The sequence below is a fragment of the Teleopsis dalmanni genome, chromosome X (genome assembly GCF_002237135.1).
Source record: "Teleopsis dalmanni isolate 2A chromosome X, ASM223713v2, whole genome shotgun sequence".
Classification (NCBI taxonomy): domain Eukaryota; kingdom Metazoa; phylum Arthropoda; class Insecta; order Diptera; family Diopsidae; genus Teleopsis; species Teleopsis dalmanni.
In genome coordinates this window covers 19,646,500-19,662,587 of record NC_051848.1, presented here as the reverse complement: position 1 = coordinate 19,662,587, position 16,088 = coordinate 19,646,500, and the positions used below count along the sequence as shown (strand labels likewise).

At 28.8% G+C, this 16,088-nt stretch overlaps 2 protein-coding genes across 2 annotated transcripts; one reads left to right on the top strand and one right to left on the bottom strand.

Moving 5' to 3' along the window:
• Positions 1-3,597: 3,597 nt before the first annotated feature.
• LOC119688970 (engulfment and cell motility protein 1) lies at positions 3,598-7,751 on the top strand. The gene is made up of 5 exons (XM_038103674.1): positions 3,598-3,615; positions 3,685-3,823; positions 4,781-5,791; positions 5,891-6,442; positions 7,002-7,751. Exons 2-5 carry the CDS (start codon positions 3,712-3,714, stop codon positions 7,499-7,501), a joined length of 2,175 nt encoding a protein of 724 aa, XP_037959602.1. The 5' UTR covers positions 3,598-3,615; positions 3,685-3,711; the 3' UTR covers positions 7,502-7,751.
• Positions 7,752-13,104: 5,353 nt separating this feature from the next.
• Positions 13,105-15,240, bottom strand: LOC119662374 (probable protein S-acyltransferase 23). Its single transcript, XM_038071976.1, has 4 exons — positions 14,638-15,240; positions 14,071-14,480; positions 13,523-14,014; positions 13,105-13,454 (listed from the first exon to the last, which is right to left on the bottom strand). The coding sequence occupies exons 1-4, from the start codon at positions 15,152-15,154 to the stop codon at positions 13,263-13,265; spliced, it is 1,611 nt and encodes a 536-aa protein (XP_037927904.1). The 5' UTR covers positions 15,155-15,240; the 3' UTR covers positions 13,105-13,262.
• Between the last annotated feature and the right edge of the window lie 848 nt (positions 15,241-16,088).

Genomic DNA, 16,088 nt, shown 5'->3' with positions numbered 1-16,088 from the left:
AAGAGACAAATACCTTAATGAATGGCAACATAGGTGGGACCATTCCCAAAAATCAAGATGGACGCATTCGTTAATTCCAAATATAAGAGTTTGGATTAACCGAGGATCTGGAGACTTGGGATTTCAATTAACACAGTTTCTTACGGGGCATGGCTACTTCCGTGAATACTTATACCGGTTTAGGCTAGCAAGTAACCCGTACTGCCAGTCTTGTCCAGATAAAATTGAGAGTCCTGACCACATAATTAGAGACTGTATAAGATTCGTAGATACTAGACAAAATCTAGAGACACTAATTGGGGAATCCAGTCCTTCTACTATGGTAATGCAGATGTTGGCAAGCATCGAAGAATGGAGCTTTTACAAGAGCATAATCTCTAGGACAATAAATACTGTTAGAGCGGACGAAATACTTAGTACACAATCGGAGTGAATGCACGCTAAGTGCTCTTCTAACCTGCCCTGTGAAGGAATACCTTAACTGGTCGTACTGCAGGGATTTTCAGGATTTTGAGTTGAGAATGTAGGGGACTTTTTAGTCCATAGGCATGTATGACTCAATTTGAGTCGTGCATGAATTTGTATCTTTTGAAGATATTTCCCCCAGGTCCGATACCAAAAAAAAAAAAAAAAGAATTTTGCGCTTGCACCTAAGGGTTTACACACTTACATGAATTTCACAATTTTGTTTGAAATAGTAAATAGTAGGACACAAAATTTTTAAATACAAAGCATTTAGTTTCCATAGAAATATATGAATGAATACTAATAATAGATTAGGTAAAATACTATTAAGTGATACTCTTAAATAAAAAACAAACAAACTAAGCCTCATTCGTGTTAATCACTTACACCTTAAAGGACAAAAGCAATACTCTATAGTGTTTATTTTAATTTTTAAGTGATGATTAAGTGACAGGGACCGAAAATAACAGTTATTTTAAAATTTTTTATGAAAAAAAGCAGCAACAAAAAGTTGTCTAAACTCTTATTTAAGTAAATAGTTATCATTCTAATAACTTTTATCCTTAATATTATGCATGCTTTTTATATATGAGCTTTTTAAAATAAAACTCAAAAAATAATAATTAAATTTGATTTTTATTATATTCATCAAAAATAATAATTATTATATGCCTTTTATTTTTTTCGCGCAGAAATAACTCTTAAAATTTGCTTCTTATTTTAAAACGCACAAATAACTGGTACACTTGCGTTATATAATATAAAAAGCAAGAGTATCGCGCAAATTCTGCGCGATATTTTTAAAATGAAAATATAAAATGCAATTTTCATACAAGGTAGTTGTTTTTGCAATTCCATAGAAAATGTTTGAAAAGGTTGGTGCAGGTAAAGATTTAGTTCAGTTTTTTGTTTTTGTATTTTGGATTCATATTTTGTATTTAACTTTGTATTTTGTAGGAGAACAAATTTGTATGCAAAATACAAAAACAAAAAACTAAACTAAATCTTTACCTGCACCAACCTTTTCAAACATTTTCTACGGAATTGCAAAAACAACTACCTTGTATGAAAATTGCATTTTATATTTTCATTTTAAAAATATCGCGCACAATTTGCGCGATACTCTTGCTTTTTATATTATATAACGCAAGTATACCAGTTATTTGTGCGTTTTAAAATAAGAAGCAAATTTTAAGAGTTATTTCTGCGCGAAAAAAATAAAAGGCATATAATAATTATTATTTTTGATGAATATAATAAAAATCAAATTTAATTATTATTTTTTGAGTTTTATTTTAAAATGCATATGATAACAGTTATAAGATGGTTTTTATTTTTTTTATGATAACTGTTACGGTCCCTGTTAAGTGATAAATAAAATTTTATGAAGTAGTCCATATTTAGTGACATATTTAATATTTTCAAAGTAAGATCCGTAGAACCGATCCTCTTTACTTATAACATTTTGAAACAAATACTCTTTCTTTATTAAATTCATGTACCTATTGAACTCATATATCATAAACTATTTATATTTTATATGATAACAAAGTCTTCAACTACATTGTGAAATTAACTTTATTCCAATGTTTTTTATGTTTAATGTTTTATATATTAATAAACATTAAAATAATAAGTAATATAAGCAATAAATGTAAATCTAATAATAAATTCAAAATTAAAATATAAATACAAAATCATTTCTTCAATAAAATATTTCGCATTAAGATTAAAATTTATACAAATCAGTTTTCCTATTTTGCTGCGATATTCGCCATAATATTGTACGCTTTTAAATCAGCATTTCACACAAATGTGCAGTAGACATTTCGTCTCCGCACATTTGGGTGCATTTTTATTTTCGAGTCTGCACACAAAATGTGCTCCTCGTATTCTTTTCTGCACACGTTGTGTGCGAGGGCAAGCTGGCTGCCTCACACACAATGTGCTGTGCAAAATAACTTCAGCAGAAACACCGAATGCGTGTGCGAGTTTTATTTCACTTCACCACATTCGTGTGAAATGTATATTTTATTTGTGCACACAAGACGTGCATTTTTCTTTGTAAATAAAATTTTTGCACACCACATTTGTGGTGTAATATTTTATTAAGATGCACACAACATTTGTGCGTGGTGCCCTGCATTTTTGTGCACAGCACAGTGTTTTTCTGAACCCTGATTTTTTTACAATAGATGCCAAAAAATATTAATTATTAAAGCGCATTAATTATTTAAAAAATTTATTTTGCATTCTTCAGTGATGCCCGGAATATCACATTTTTCATAAAAATAATGCGTAATAAATCTTAAAAAAGCAGCCAACTTATTTATTTTTGAAACTGCTTATCTTCTTGAACCGCTTTGCAAGTGACCGTAAATTTCGTGCAACACTTCTAGAAACGCTTCCTTGCTCAAGTGACAGTTAGTAATAAATCTTTTAAATAAAAACCAGAAATATATATTAATCATAATTTGATATATATCACTTTTGCATTTACGTTTGTGTATCAGTATCAGTGAATTTGCAGCATCTCGAAATTTACGACTGTATCAACGATGATTTGTATTTTAATTCGAAATATTTATTATTGACATTTTTCTTATTTTTTATATAAATTTAAAGTTTTTATTAGTGCTGCAAGAAAGCCAAACTTTCTTATAATGATAAAGAAGAAAATATAGAGGGTTTTTGAATAACAAACAAAGAAAGGACAAACACAAAAATTTATTTAAGTTTATTGAAAATTTGGCTGACTACACAAAGCTGTTTTGAGTGTTGCCAAGTATTTATCATCAGTGATGATGATTAATACTGATTTATATATTTTTTTATAAAGAATTTGAACTCAATTTAAATGTTTCTTAGCGAATATCATTCACAATAGTGCACATGTTTGTCTAACAAGATTCATTACACCAAATTTATTTATCAATCGACTCTGTAGACAAATGTCTATTGTCTATCGGTAGACATTTCATAATAGCCACTTATGTGTTAGATGTATTATAATTTAAAATTAAAAATAGAGCGTTGGCAGCCCTACTTTACAACAAAACAAAACAATTTGACATTTCTAATTTTATCTATGCTCTTGTCTTTATTCTTGAGTTTATTGTTTTGTTTAGTTGGGTGATTAATTGAATATAAGTATTATAAATCCTAAGCACCAGAAAAATATTTAAGTTCAAAATCACTTTCACAATAAATTTCATTCAGGTGTAAAAAACATCAAAAGCACATAAGATGATTCCAAAAAAAATGCCCGTGAAGGATGCTTATATAGTGAAAATCGCAGTAGAGTTTGAAAATCATATAGCGCAATTAATCAATTTGGATCAGCGACAGCCATTAACAGGTAAATTATGTTAAATATTAAAATTTAATAAAAGCGTTTTAATTATGTTAATAAAAATCAGTTGATTTTTATACCAACTTTAAAAAAAAACTTACTTTGGTGCAACCAATGCCAACGCCCATTCATTGAGTCTGTTGAAACTTATTAAAATGCACTGCAAATAACAGGAAGTGAATACCATGTATTCAATGTCTTTGATTCAAGTTAAAATGTTTTCAATTTATTCATTTAAATTTCTTAAATTTTTTTAATGAATTATATAGAAATGGTAATAATAATGTTGTTGTTGTTGTTGTTGTTGTAAAAAAAAAATCGTATGTATTTGAGCCATGGTACCAGACATGGTCGCTCCTGGAATCATAATAGTTGTCGATATTATTGATGTTTTAATAGTGGTAATTAAGCTGTGTAAATCCCTCGAATATCGATTCTTAATCAAAGCCTTTGTTGAATAGTTGGAAGTAATGAGCGGTAGTCGATATTAACATATGATCACAGGACATATATTTAGCCGATCTTAGAAATAAAATGCACATATGGACATTTGTAATGTATACAACGTTAGCATAAAAACCAAATAAAGTAACAAAAATAAGAAGTTCTCGTGCCTTCAAGAACGGCCGGATTTACGTCCCGGTGCCACTCGTCGAGTTCAATGATTAAATATAGTTAATATAGTTCCAAAAGGAACTATACAAGTAGATCCTTGCGGGTCACATTAACAACAACAACAGATCTCGTGATCTCATCTTAATAAAAATATGTTTTTAATTATTTTTTTATGTGAAATAGAGTCAATTTTTCAATGCTACTTTGAACTTTTTATTTATCTATATAACAAATTTTCTATTGATATTGTAATTTTTATTTTTTTTTTTTTGTAAAATATTTAATTCTTTTGTAATTTTTATAATTATATTGTGTAAAAATGCAATGTAATTATAATTTATTTTATAGGTAAAATACAGGAAATCTGCAGCTGTTGGGGTATAGTTGATCCAGAAAATTATGCACTTCAATTTTGCGAACAAAATAATATTAAGTATGTTACGGAAAAAAATCGTAATGAAATTAAAAACGGTTCAGTTTTACGCTTACAATACTCACCATCCAAAACAGCAAACGATACCCTAGAAACTTTACGGTCCGGTTCAACATTTGAAAAAATTAAATGCCTTAAAGAGCTCGCCTCACTTAGTGTTGATTTAACATTTGCATTAGAATTTATAAAGGAACAAGGTCTCAGCATTATCATAAATATGATAGAAGATACAAATCAAAAAGATGATGAAATACTTAAATATAGTTTAGCTAGTTTCGTAGAACTAATGGAACATGGCACTGTTTCGTGGGAAATCCTACAAAATTCTTTCGTACAACGTAATATAGATATTGTGTGTTGCTTTCAGAACTTTCCTAAAGAATGCACGGAAAGCGCTCTCTCAAATTTAGAGAATATAGTACAAAATAGTACTAAACATAAATTAGTTGAAAATAATGTAACATTGCAAGATTTGCTGCGCTTATTGCAAGATGCGAACTCACCAGTGATACAACAAAACGCCATAGCGGTGATAAATGCACTTTTTATGAAAGCTGATGAAGAACGTAGACGTCATATTGCACGAACAATAAGCGCAAAACAGTATCGTTTAGCTTTGATTAGTAATGTATCTGGAACTGAAATGACTCATCAATTGTATGTTTTACAAACATTAACCTTGGGTTTGCTAGAACAACGTATGCGCATGAAAATGAACGTACAAGATCAGGAAGCACATGAAAAGATAAAAGAACTACGACGTACCGCATTCGATGATTATTCTGGTGGTACTGGCATATCCGATGAGCAATTGAGGCGAGGTGGAGGCTCAGGTGGCGGCAATGTCAACTATTCGCAATTTTACAAAAAGCTTGGATTCAAATGCGATATTAATCCTGCGCAGGATTTTATAGAAACTCCACCTGGTGAGTATACAATTTCAATCATTTTAATATAAATAAAATTTCACTACAGTTTCAAAACCTTACTTAAAGACTAATTTAGTTTTATTTTTATTATAATAGGTATTTTGGCTTTAGACTGTATGGTTTATTTTTCGCGTAACTATCCACAACAATACACGAAAGTCGTACACGAAAATTCTCATCGTGCGGACGAACATGAGTGTCCTTTCGGTCGTACTTCTATTGAATTAGTCAAATTATTATGCGACATTTTGCGGATCGGTGAACCACCGTCTGAGCAATCTGTAGACTTTCAGCCAATGTTTTTCACACACGATCATCCTTTCGAGGAATTTTTCTGTATTTGCATTATAACATTGAATCGCACTTGGAAGGATATGCGTGCCACAGCGGAAGATTTTCAAAAAGTATTTAGTGTTGTACGCGAACAAATTACACGCACCCTCAAAGCACGTCCAGAGAATTTGGAAGATTTTCGCGCAAAAATTGCATTGCTTACATACCAAACAATAACAAATTTAAGACAACAAGAACGCACCTCGAAAGAAGAATGTGATTCCACCGCTTCGGCAATTGTTAAATTAAAAGAAAAAATATCGCCACATATAACAGATCTGATTAAACATCAGCGCTTATGGTTTTTAGTTGAAGGTAATATATTTATACGCACACTAAGATACATAATTAAAAAATTTAATTGAAAAAAAAAAACAAAAAATTTCAAAAAACGTGTAATATCCTACAAATTGAAAACAAATGAACATTTACGAATAATATTACTATAGTGGTTAGTGAAAATAAACAATAAAATTTTAATATCATAGTAGATCTACTTATGGAAGAGGTAATAAAACTCTGTAAAATAGATTCTATACTGCCTTTTATTGACGCGACAGGGTTTAGAGACCTATTCTAAACTTAGAAGGGGGCACAATAGACCCGATGGTCGCAGTGCCACATCCCCTAACAATAATAATAATAATAATAGATTTGCTTATAGTCTAAAATTAATAGTTGAAAATTAATAATAGATAGTAATAAATCTATTTTATTTTACTAGGCGTTAGTGAGCATCGTCTTCCTTAAGAGATGCTGCAATTGCTTTGTATATTAATATAAAATAGTTATATTCTAATATATATTAGAAATATTATAAAAATATAAAACCATAAAAAATTATAAAAAATAAAACACATGATTTGATTTGTAGGTACACGTTTTTCAAAATATTCTCGTGGTGCACGTTCAAAAGATAAATTTTGGTATGCACGATTATCGCCAAACCACAAGGTTATACACTACGGTGATTGTGATGAGAAAACAATACCAACTTTAGAAGAATTAACCAATAAAGTGCTTGTAATCGATATAAAACAACTGCTGGAGGGCAAGGAATGTCCACATATGAAAGAGATGCGCACACGAAAGTCGGCAGTTAATTTAGCATTCTCAATAACATTCGATAGCATGGATCATGCCACTTTAGATTTCGTCGCACCTGACGAAACTGTTTTTAACTATTGGACAGACGGTATAAATGCTTTATTGGGCCAAGAGATGGTCAGCAAACAGAAAAAAGATGATTTCGATACATTACTGTCGATGGAAATAAAATTACGCCTACTTGATACTGAAGGTGTTGACATTAGTAAGGATCCACCACCCATACCAGAGGATCCTGAAAATTATGACTTTTGTTATGAAAGTTGAAATGATTAAAATTTAAGGTAAAAACTATAAAATCAAAAATATATTTAAGTCTGGCACAACGAGCTGCAAATGGAAAATTCTGAAACGGTTCTTCGCAAACAAAAAAAATTTAAATATTATAATTATGTAAAAATGATCATTTTATACAATTAATCAAAGCGAAAAAATTTTTATAAAAATGTTTTTGTAAGCAAACATACCAAAGTTCATGTAATGCAATAAGTTATATGTGGCAAATATTTTTACAAATATTAAATATATTCAATATTAATTTTTTATATATTTATTAATGATAGCATAGTCATATATGTATGTATTGAGGCAAACTTAAACACTTAACTTATGCACTGAATATATAAATGAAGTTCATTTCCTCTTACGTTACACAATACAACGTTTTTAATACTCGTTCTATATAATTATTGAACTTTTTGAAATTTTATTAAAAAACAACTGGAGAATACTAAAGTAACCCCTTTCAATCTACAGTAAATAGAAAAGTTATCGATAACTAATATTTACTATTTAATATATATTTTAAAAATTTATTCATTCTATATAATTTTGAGCTTTAAATATTTTTATACGGGCTAATTTGTCAATGTTAAATAATATACAATTTTTAAAAATGTTTCAAAATATTTCAATTATAATGGATTATAAACTAAACTGTAGTAAAATATCATAAACTACTAATATACTATTTCTAAAACAAATTAATTAAAAATTGTATATTTTTGACATTGATCAATATGTATTAGTCCGTACAAAAATATATAAATAAAATGTGGTCGTTATAACAATAAGTTAATAATAATAATTATTAATAATAAGGTATAATAAGTTAATATTAAAAATAATACCAAAGTAACAACTTTAAAATCTATTGTTAAATAAAAAGTTATCGATAACTAACATTTTCTATTTATTAATAATTCAATAGTTTTACATCACTTTGGAATTTTTCAAAACTTTATATTAAAACTTCAGCAAAATATTGAGATCAGAACTGTTAAATCCGCCAGAATTTGTAGAATTATAGATAACTAGAAAATACTAGTTATTTATTAATAATTAATCTATTTATTAATAATTTAATCGTTTTATATAATTCTTGCACTTTGTAAGATTTTATTTAAGACCAACTGCAAATTGAAAATATATCAATAACTGATATTTTTTTTTTTGGTTTGGGTTTTACAAAAGATCTATTGCGGTCGCAATGCTTAGCAGGTTCCTTTCGATCGTCTCTATGTGACAATTGTTTATTAACACGTAAAATATAATTGGCTACTATGCAATATAATTTAAAGACACTACATAACTTAATTCTATCAGTGCAAATGAAATTATTATCCTGTAGTCTAACTAAATTATAATAGTATAATATTGTTTTTAAATAATACTCTATACTTATTGTTAGAACTTAATTAAAAAAAAGTCTCATATATCTTTTAACATCGTTACAATCATTGACACCATCATTGACAAAACAGTACGAATGATGGATTTGCCTTCATTACAATCACTAAATAGTGGTATCCAGCAATATATACAAAGCTCTGTAGTATTCCGATCAGTCCCATCTCTCCACATTAGCATTGGCTGTCTGCTACGCACTGTTATCTTATGATACATTTGGAAGTGTAGTTTTTGTCTACTTTCTTGTTGTTGTTGTAGTCCGCTGGGACCTGCTTGTGAAGTCCTTTTGGAGGTGTCAAACGGCATTTTGTTGTCACTGGCGACGAGTGGCTCCAGGATATAAACCCGGCCGTTCTACTTTCTTCGTTTGTTTTAATAATTGTAAACATTTTAAAATATAGTACTTATATAGCCATTTTACTTCGGGTTTATGTTATATTGCCATCATATACTATTACCGTGCATTGATTTAAAAACTCTATCGAACACTTTCTATTCAAAGATTTATATTTTATTTTCATTTGATTTTCTGACCATTCAAATAAATAGTAATTATTGCATTTTGATACATGATTTTGTTCGATGTATTTTCATTGTCCATTGTAGTAATTATTTCCATTGTAGTCGAATTTGATATTTAAATTAAGTGTTCAAATACTGTAAATTGATGTTTGTAAACATGAGATTTTGCCAAAATCTTCTATGTATGATATTTTGCTAGCATAAAATTTTGACATCGTATAAAATTCATGTCAAAATTTATATTTTATGTTCATTTATTTGCAATATACTATGCTAAAATACTAATTTAAAAAGCAATATATACAATAGATATATTGTACATTTTTATAATATAGTTCACAATTCATATTTAGCTTTGATTTGCTGATAAACTACTGATTATAATATTTAAAGTTACCGAAGTTTGTTAATGCTTATGAAGTCTTTGGACGATACATATTAGATGGTAACTAGATTTTTATAGTTTCTCATGTTGGTTATCATAAAATTAATCAGTTTCTCTATGATCTCAAGCTCACTATACGCACTTATTGTAGAAAATCTCTCTGTTATCGTAATTAAAATATGAAATATGAAATATGAAATTATTGTCTCATGTTTTTTTATATTCGGCGAAATATCAATATTTATTTGAATGCAACATAGAAAGCTTTATAGTGAATTTTGTCAGTGCTATGAAACATATTACAGTCATTTTAATAAAAAATAATGACTTTAATAAAATCATAAAATCATAAATAGTGTAACCAGTATTCAATTTATCAACGTTTCGTTGAACGTAAAACGTCTAAAGCTTCATGTTTAATATATGCAGATAATCTGATCTTTACGGTCAGGTTAACGCTATAAGTTCAAAAAATGTTAACGCATATTTTCAAACTCATTACTAACTTCACACAAAAATAATAAACATTATTTATAATAATAGCAATAGCTATTTTTGCTTTAGATTATAAGATATACTATACTCTTTGTATACGTACGGGAACTGCCCAATACATACATATATAATATATATATTTTATGGTCGTGTATTTATTATAATTTTATTTACAGATTGTCAACGTGCAATTTATAAACGAACAAAATTAAAAATAAAACTAATTTTTTTTGCATTACCTTAAGAAGCAAATTTATTAAAACTTTTAATTATTTTATTCTTGGTAATAAAAAATTTATAATAAAAATACTTTAAAATGCCTTGTTTATTTATTAACAATTAATTAAGATGACTATATACAAGAATAAATGATCATAAATGAGTTGTAATTTAATAAATCAACATTACTTTAAGCCAATCGTTTTGTCGACTATTAACTTCCGTTATTCGTATAATGTAACGAGTATGTGTCAACTCTCATTTAAGCGTATATAAATAACTAGAATTTTTCATTATTAATATTATCAAACTTATTTAGTGAGTTTATTTGATTTCCAATAAATAGTTTATTAGTCAGAAATTCAGAAATTGCTTTTTTTTAATTAAAAAAGGTAAAAGGTTCAAGTATGGCATAAACTTGCTGAATTTTCAAATAAAAATACATAGTAAGATTTTTCTAGTAAAAAAACTTGGTGCCAATGTTCTAAATTAAAAATGAACGAGTAAGTTTAACAAATATTCGCTGAATTGAATAAGATAATTGAATTACTTATTATGTTTATATACATATCTATTTTGTTCTAATCTAGTTTTGTAATATATTCTATTACCAGATTTTTGGTTTTGATGAATACTATATGACAAGTATTACAAATGAGCTATTATATCGATTTATGTGACAGTTAAACAACACTCGCTGTGTTTTTATAAATGAATCAATTATACAATTGTAAACGTTTGTGCAGATAATTTTTGTGAAACTTTTCTGAACCTAAGTTAAGCTTAATTTATGTGCAAAGTGACAATTTTAATATATCATTTAAGCACACTAATGAATTGTGTTGAAAAATAGTTCGTACATTATTTTTCTATTAAATAAAAAATTTTCTCCACAAATTATAATTAATTATTTAATATTTATGAAGGTGAAAATAATATTACAAAATATTACAAAATTTTAATTTAAGTGCTTATTATTAGTGTTGGAGGAAAAAGTTGATCCTTATTATTATGTTAACACCATAAACTAGATTTAAGTAACCAATATTTGTAATGTGCCTTGTCTAGGTTTATTTAGGAAATGCTTTCGCTGAAATTATATATCCTAATACAGAATTCAAACTATGTTCTTTTATATATAAAAGAACTAATTCTAAACACAAAATAATTAATTTTGTATACAATATATAATATATTCTATAATAATTTTATAATATATTCTTAATCATATAAATGCTATGAAAAATAATTTATGTTTGAACGAGGTTTTAAATTATGCTGCTAGACTATATGAAGTAAATCTGGAATTTAACAAGATGAGAGCTTTAATATTAATGATTATATTAAATCATTTTCAAACTTACAGTGTAAAAGTAGTATTAGTTTTAAGTATATACGACATATCAATATCTTAGAATGGCAAGAACATAATTAGTTAATTTAATTAAGTATAAAATGATAAGAAATTACATTTTATTGAAAACAACAATATATACATATATTACAAAATGAATCTTATTTTATAATTTATTATTTAAATAATTATAATATAGAATCTAGTCACGTTTTTGTATTCTAGCAAAAATAACAAAAATAACTTATTTTTTACCAATCGAGAAAGTTATCACTTAGTATGTACACTTAAACGACTTTTTCATCTCTATAAATATTTAAAAAAAAGTAGAAACGTAAAAGAAAAAAATGAGAAAATTTTTATACAGTAGAAAGACTTTATTAAGTAGTAAAGCAAGTTGGGAGAGAACAGGCTCTATCTATGTAAAATAGTATTTAGTGCAATATTAGTAATATTAGTTTTTTAATAATTTATATTATACTTTACTTTTAATAACAAATGTGCCATAAGAAAAACTGTTGCGTTTTATGTTTTTTTTTTTTTGTTTTTTTTAGTAACATTTGTGTATTAGTATAGTTTTTTTTTATAAGATTTGTTAATTTTATTAAGTTTATTGCCACAATTGATATATTCAAATATATATTGTTAATCAACTTAATAAGTTTGGTTCAATTTATCTTATGAAATGTAACGAGTAGATGTAAATTTTAAACACTATATAAAAATTAATCTAAATTAGTTCCCATATCACATCGAGCAATTGTCCTTAATTTATAAAATTTTAACTTTAATAATATAAGAAATCTCTTTGAAATATATTTCATTGCTTTGTTTTTTATATGTGTTCCAACAGATTTAAAACATAGTGTAGCGAGTAATTAAAGATTTATAATCATAACTAAATTTTTCCATATTCGGTATTACTAGGTTTGACATTAATTATTATTATATGTTCATTATTATATTATATATTTATTAAACAATTAAGGGACACCTATACAATGTACACTTAAGTTAAGTAACCCTTAAGCGTTTGATGTAGTGTGAAATGTTCTACTTCACTCAAATGTCACACTGACATTTCAATCTACATTGTAAAATTGGTCCTCATTATAATAAATTTTGAAAGAACAATAGGCGATTATATATTTATGTACACCTTTTGTGTAATAACTCAATTTATATATATTTAAAATCGTTATTTGATAATTATGTTTTGAAAAGTTTTAAAAAGTTTTAATGCTTTGCATGATATTGTTTTTAATTAAGGCTAAAGGAGAAATACATTACTTTGGACTCTGCTTATATTATTCACGGTTTGGTATTTTACGCCGTCGGGCATGGGCTCGATCCTAAGATCTTAATCAAAGATTATCATCTAAAAGCAAATCATTATCATCTCCTCTGTCTGGCAAACAAACAAAAAATTCGAGTAAATTTAATATAGGGCCACGCGAAAATGGATTTTGATATCGTCCACGTTTATCTCGTAAATATGGGTAGCGTTTATAATTAAACATTTCATTCGTTGTTAGATTCATGCAAGCATGTAATATCTGGAATTAGAAAAAAAATTTTTGCATACAAAAAGAACTTCTCTAAATATAAAAAAATTATTACTTACCGATGTACAAGTCAATATCCAACCTAAACCACAGAACACTACCGCTTCTATAAGGCCCAGTACATAGAGCAATGTGAAACCCTCAATCATAACACAATAACAAGCAAAGTAGATGGTAAATGAGCAATTAACCGCAACAGATAGTACAAATAGAAAGAACCACATACGATTTCGTAAACCCACGCAATTGTATATGAAGGGGCAATGATGGTCAAAATACGATACGCAACGGTTGCATACTCGGCAATGTTTCGCACGCAATGGTCGCAAACAGCGGCAACTATGACAAAGTCGAGTCAATATGACATTGCGTTTCTTAAGTTTGTCAAAATAGGGTATCTGTTTAATTGCACGATAATAAGCATCAGAGCTTAATGGTATATAGCCTGGATCGCGTCGATTGGCAATAATCCAACTTATCCACATGACGGCATTCCAATATATAAAGCAATAGTGTGACCGGCGTAATATATTCCAGGTAATTGGTATAGCCTAAAACAAGTTCCATATATGAATGTTATTATTATAACAAAATATTCTTAACTTACCCGGATCATATACATCGGATAACCCCAGAGTAGCACCGAAAATAGAAAAAGCAATAACGGTCCTTTGGAATCTCCTGCGCCACCGAAAAGCCAGCCCCATATTTCTGAAACTGATGGTATCCAACGAGATTTTTTCTTGACCTCGTTGTAGAGTAATCGAACAACGTCTTGATGTTGGTGCGCTTGTGCTAACATGATTGGTGTTTTGCCATTCTTATCTCGTGGCTCCAAATCTAGGGTAGATTTTTCACAAAGTAAACGTACACAAGTCATATTTCCAGATAGGCATGCCAAATGCAGGGGTGTGGAACCAAAGTTATCAGTTTTTTGCAACTCTACACCAGAATACATTAACAAACGCATTAAATCAGCATGACCTTTATAAGCAGCCCAATGTAAAGCGGTATCACCTAAAAAATTGTCAAAGAAGAATTTAAGTTATATGATGAACAAGTTTCCACTTGTTTTATTACAAAAATTATCGATAACGTTGCTTTCTGCGGCTTGGACGAATAATAACACCAATATTACTTGTTCATCTGCTCATAAAAAGTCTTAAACACTTACCATTTACATCCGTCAGATGGTTGAGTGCACCCATTCCTAGTAAATATGCTGCTGTTGCAGTGCGTCCATACATACAAGCTGTCATTAATGGTGTTAGTCCTTTAAAATCAGCTGCATTAACAGCTACACCCGATTGCAATAAAACTTGTACCACAGCCGCATGGCCTTTACGACACGCCCAGTGTATAGGTCGTGGACCTTGCGTGCCCAAACAAGGTAAATCGACTGGCGCAGACCGCTCAATCAAATAACGCATCATCTCAACATTACCATTTAGAGCTACCCAATGAGCAGGTGTATAACCGTGGCGATCTCTAGCAGACAAACACTCCATACCAAATTTTTCGACAAGTGCCTCGACATCACTAACCTCACCATTTTTTATCACATCAAATATATCATCTAAATTTGCCATAGCACCATCCAAACCCTCGAACAACAACAAATTACTGTCATGCTCATCGACACCACCACCAACTCCTCCAGCACCACCACCACTATCCTCTTCAGCTACCATATTACATGAGGCAGTCAGGGGCAACGCCCAAACACTGCGCGCTGCCCCTGGACTTGGGTGTACTTTACTATTGCCTTGCGTCTTGAGGGCGGTATCTGCAGACGCCACGGTAAAATAATCCGTTCGCTCCACAGCGACCGTTGTAGATGTTTGATGAAGTGGATTTCCTTGTAGGTGTAAAATGTTTTTGGTCTTAAAGTCACGCTCAATGAAAAATTATAATTTAAGTTCTGTTAATAATATCTTTCCGAATAATTACAATATACGCAACTATTAATTTATTTGCAATAAATCGGAATTGTTTGTTAAATGTGTTTTTTGTTTCGAATTGAATTGTTGTGTTTAAAAAAATCAATAGCTGTTAAACGTTATATTTCACATAAATTACGATGGAAATCCTTAAAAGGAACACAAAGATAAATTTGATTTCCAATTTTTAAAATAAAAATTTATTTAACTATAAATTATTCTTTTTTTACTTTTATTAACAATATATTTAAATATATTTTTAGAAATATAAGGACTATAAAGCTTATCTTTATCCTTTAAGAAGCTTAGAAAGCTTTATATAAAATAAACTTACCTTCAAAAGAACAACCCTGATTTTATTGAAAATTATTAAAATCATCCAGGTCGTAACACACATACATATATACTATAGATATACTATAGAATGAAGTACATTAAGACCGAAAAGTTTTCGGAAATTCTCATTTAAAATTCGCGCGCTGTATATTTTTCGATATTTTAAGTTATTCAGTTTGGCAGCAATTAAGGACAATTACTATGCCAAAAATGAGCGCGATCTGTCAGACAGTTCGTTTACGGCAGCTGGTGAAACCAGTTCACCTCAGTAGTGCGTTGCGAAAAAAACAATGGAAAAAAATATTGAACAAAGAGTTTGCATCAAATTTTGTGTTTCGAACGAAATTTC